The 3,809-nt window shown below is 48.7% G+C and overlaps 1 protein-coding gene across 1 annotated transcript in view; it reads left to right on the forward strand.

Annotated features, from left to right (window-relative positions):
- The window catches only part of LG5H9orf131 (linkage group 5 C9orf131 homolog), a 12,250-nt gene extending 8,441 nt beyond the window's left edge, over positions 1-3,809 (forward strand). Inside the window, 5 exon segments of the mRNA XM_026786565.1 lie at positions 356-1,106; positions 1,109-1,240; positions 1,243-3,141; positions 3,144-3,456; positions 3,458-3,809. Of these exon segments, the coding sequence (XP_026642366.1) occupies positions 356-1,106; positions 1,109-1,240; positions 1,243-3,141; positions 3,144-3,456; positions 3,458-3,749 (3,387 nt within the window). The 3' untranslated portion in view covers positions 3,750-3,809.

The following is a 3,809-nucleotide window of genomic DNA, read 5'->3' on the forward strand; positions in this document are numbered from 1 at the left end:
TGTGGTTTTGGGGCCTGTCCCGGAACTAGCTCTTGTAGACCAGGCTGGTCTCGAACTCACAGAGATCTGCCTGCCTCTGCCTTCCGAGTGCTGGGATTAAAGGCGTGCGCCACCAACACCCGGCTGGGTGAGTGTTCATTGACACGATTTGAAAGACTAATCACAGACCCTGACATGGAGAAATGCTGGTCTCTAAATGTGAACTGGGTTCTGACATTAACAATGGATGAAGAGCAGGATAAGTGACCACTGACCAGAGCTGTGAGGCAGGTGAGCCTGCACATAGAGCTAGTGAATGTATGATACATCACATGTCTCTGAGATATCACACCTAATAGTATGCTCTATTCCCTAGGGACTACAGCTTCTGTACCATTTAGCCTTCCTTGATTGCCTGTGGAAGCAAAAGTCAGAGGAGGAGGAAGAATATGGGGAAGAGAAGGCAGAAGAATCATTACCTCTGGATCCACTAAAATCATATTCTCCTTCCCAAGACACTCGCACTGGAAATGAACTCACTGCAGCTCCACCCCAGCCATCCTGTAGTTCTGAGGGCCTCCCTGAGGCCACAGAGTTAAGAGAACAAGTACTCATGCAACCTTCAAGCCCTTCCAGATCCTTCCCTACCTTCCAGATCCTGACCACCCTACCTGTGAGGAACAAGATAGCTTCAGGAAATTCCCTACAGCAGAGAAAAAGCCAGCTCTTCTGGGGTCTTCCCTCGCTACACAGTGAGTCCTTGGAGACTATTTTCCTGAGCTCAGATGGCCCTTCTCCTCTAAAGTTGTCTATTTGTCCTTCTGTCTTCTTCAACAAGGTTGCCTTCCTGTCTGTGTACAACTTGTTGCTTCCCTATTATCACTCCCCAACTTACTATCCTACCCCTGAAGCCCACACTAAGAGAAACCTGGAAGGAACGGCAGCTGGTTCTCAACTAGTTCAATCTCTACTTTCCCCTCTTACCCCATCAGTATCCTCCACTATTAAGCCCTTGCCTATAGGTTGCAAGGGAATCCTTTCTGACACTGAGGTAAACACACAGTGGTTTACACAGCAGAAAGAGGTTCCTTGTGTCTCTGAGAATCAAGTCCTACACTCACAGCCTGAACACAAAAAATCAGATCTTCCACATTCTTATATTCATCTAAGGCCTGGAGGGAAACGCCAGGGGACCCCAGCCTCCTTCAACACAATCCAGAATCACCTTCTGCCTCTCTGTTGTATCCTTCTAATCCTCAGGAAGTCCATGGATAACCATGAAACAACATGAGCACCCAAAAACCTCTGAATCTGCAATGCCAACTGCAAGCCCACACCCAACTTCCCTGACAGAATACCAGAGAACCAACCCTATAGACCTGTCTGGATTGAAAGCTCTCTGGGAAACTACAGGGCAAAACAAGAACCCTCAGATCTGTAAGCTTCCAATCTCCGACCCCTGCCAATTCACAGTACCCATGACAGAACCTCAAGGAACTGGCCCTCCAGGAACTCCCCCTGGACATGAAGCTCAGTGGGGAATTATACAACATAAAGACAATCCCCAAACTTCTGATCCCCTAATGCCAGTCTCCTGTCAACCACCAGATTTTCTGTCAGAAGTAGAAAATGTTAACCCCAAAGGAAGACGTCCTGTACCAAAGGGCTTCTGGGGAAGCACGGGATATAGAGAGAGCCCACCTGTTTCCAGGTCTCCAGTGTCAGTCCCCTGCCCTCCTCTAAACACCCTGTCAGAACACCACAGACCCCTAGAGCATCTGTCCACATACAAGCCTCAACGGCAACACAGAGACAACTTGGGCAATCTCTGGGCCTTTGAAACCCCGACTTTGAACTTCAACATGGGGTTCTATGAAGCCAGCCCTGCATGTCTCCCCCTGGGATCTGAAGCTCCACTGAAGGGTAGACCTGGTACAGAAAATCTCTGTGTCTATGCAGACCTAGCTTCATCTCCTAGCCTTCCTTCTGCCTCTCTGCCAGACTTTGCAATAATGGGTCAAAGAGTCTTTTCAGAGTCTAAAGTTTTATGGGAGACAAAGGGGCAGAGAAAGAATCTCTGGGTGTCTGACTCCCCAAGTCCTGCCCACATACCTCTAGCCCCCTTTATAGAACCACAAAGAATCAATACTGTGCATAGCTTCTCTAGATCAGAAGCTACATGGAAAGATCCTGAGCATACAAGAAAATGTTTGTCTTTTGGGCCTTCATATCTGAACCTCAACCCAACCCCAGTTCTTGTACAGTCACCCCTCAGAGTTAGCCCCGTAGAGAACCTGTTTAAATCTAAAGTGTGTTGTGGGGACACTCAAAGAAAAAATAACTTCTTGGCCTCTGAGCATCTAGCTCAAAGCTTATCCCAACACCTGCTTGGAGCCAGCTCCTCAGGAGTCCTATCTGAGCCTGCTGGAGGGTACATGAAGCAGAACGAAAACTGTTATGTTTCTGCATCCTCGGATTGGGAATCCAGTCCACCTCCACAGTCTGTTTTGAAGTCTCACATAAGTGAGCTTTCTGGAGATCTGTGCAACTATAAGCCTATGGAGTCAGCAGGAGAGCAGAGAAAGGACTCCTGGGCCACTGAGCTACCAGACCCCAGTTTTCTCTCTGTTCACCCCAACACTGAGTTTATATGTAGAAATGTACAAGAAAGACAGGCCTCCAAGGCCCCCAGTCCTCCAGTAGTAAATCCTCTGCAACCAACATCTTGGACTCCCATTCAAGCTAAAGCCCTAAAGTCTGAGTCTATCCAGCCTGGCCTACAGAAGGAAAAGATGTCCTCAGAAGCCAAGGCGAAGGCCCCATCTTCCCAGAGTGGGGCTGTCTCAGAGGTGTGTGACCACCCTGTGAGCCATGCCTGGCAATGGAGTAGAGAATTAAAGCTCAGACTAAAGAAACTACAGCAGAGCCCCACTTTCAAACCCCCAGGCCCACATCGCCCACTTTGCAGCTCCCCAGCTCTTAACTCAACTCCAGAATCTTGGGGGCTCTCCTCTTGTCCTCAACATCAGACTCATCCTCTCAGTCTGCACACCTGCTCTTCAAGTAGTGGTCCCCCAAAAGTTCAAAGGAAAGAACCTCAGCCTGTCCAGGCCCCTCACTGCCCTCACTCCTCTTCTAGCAGAGCAGAACAAGAGTCTCAAAAAACAAGAGGATAAAATGGAAGGTAAGGGGTCAGACCCCATCCCCAGGGGATGTTCACATGAAGGTTAATGAAAACTGCTCAGGAATAGGGGAGCCCTCAAATATAGCTGTTCTGGTCTCTAGCAAGAGACAGGACAAGACTTCAGTTCTACTTTCAGCCCAAAAGAAAGGGAGCCCCAGAAAATTCAAAGCAGAGAAACATGGAGGGACTGCAAGATTGAGATCCTCCCCTGTCCCAAGGAAAAACCCTGCCCGGGCCTGCAAACCAACAGAGGCCCCTAGACACAGATTTCCTATAAAGTCTCAGTACAGAGCTGTGTTCTCCACACACTGTTCTTGCTCAGCAGCTTCTCCCAAATGCGGCTGGTCCCCAGGATCAACAAAGGACAGGCCTGGTAGCTGGTGATACCCAGAATCCTTGCCATCGTAAGCACTGTCCTTGGGCCCCCAAGGGGAAGCAGCTCCCATCCTCCACACCCCATAGTCCCCCTACCAGAGATTTTCAAAGGTTGTTAGCTAAATTTCTAGGTGTCCGTAGACCCTTGCCAACTAAACCGTCAGTAAAGTATGATATCCTACAGTGTGACCCAAACCAGGTGTGGGTATGAAAATAGACACAGAGAAAATCCTAATAAAGTAGTTCAACTAGACAAATCCCATTTATGTCT

Source organism: Microtus ochrogaster, linkage group LG5 (assembly GCF_000317375.1).
Source record: "Microtus ochrogaster isolate Prairie Vole_2 linkage group LG5, MicOch1.0, whole genome shotgun sequence".
Lineage (NCBI taxonomy): Eukaryota > Metazoa > Chordata > Mammalia > Rodentia > Cricetidae > Microtus > Microtus ochrogaster.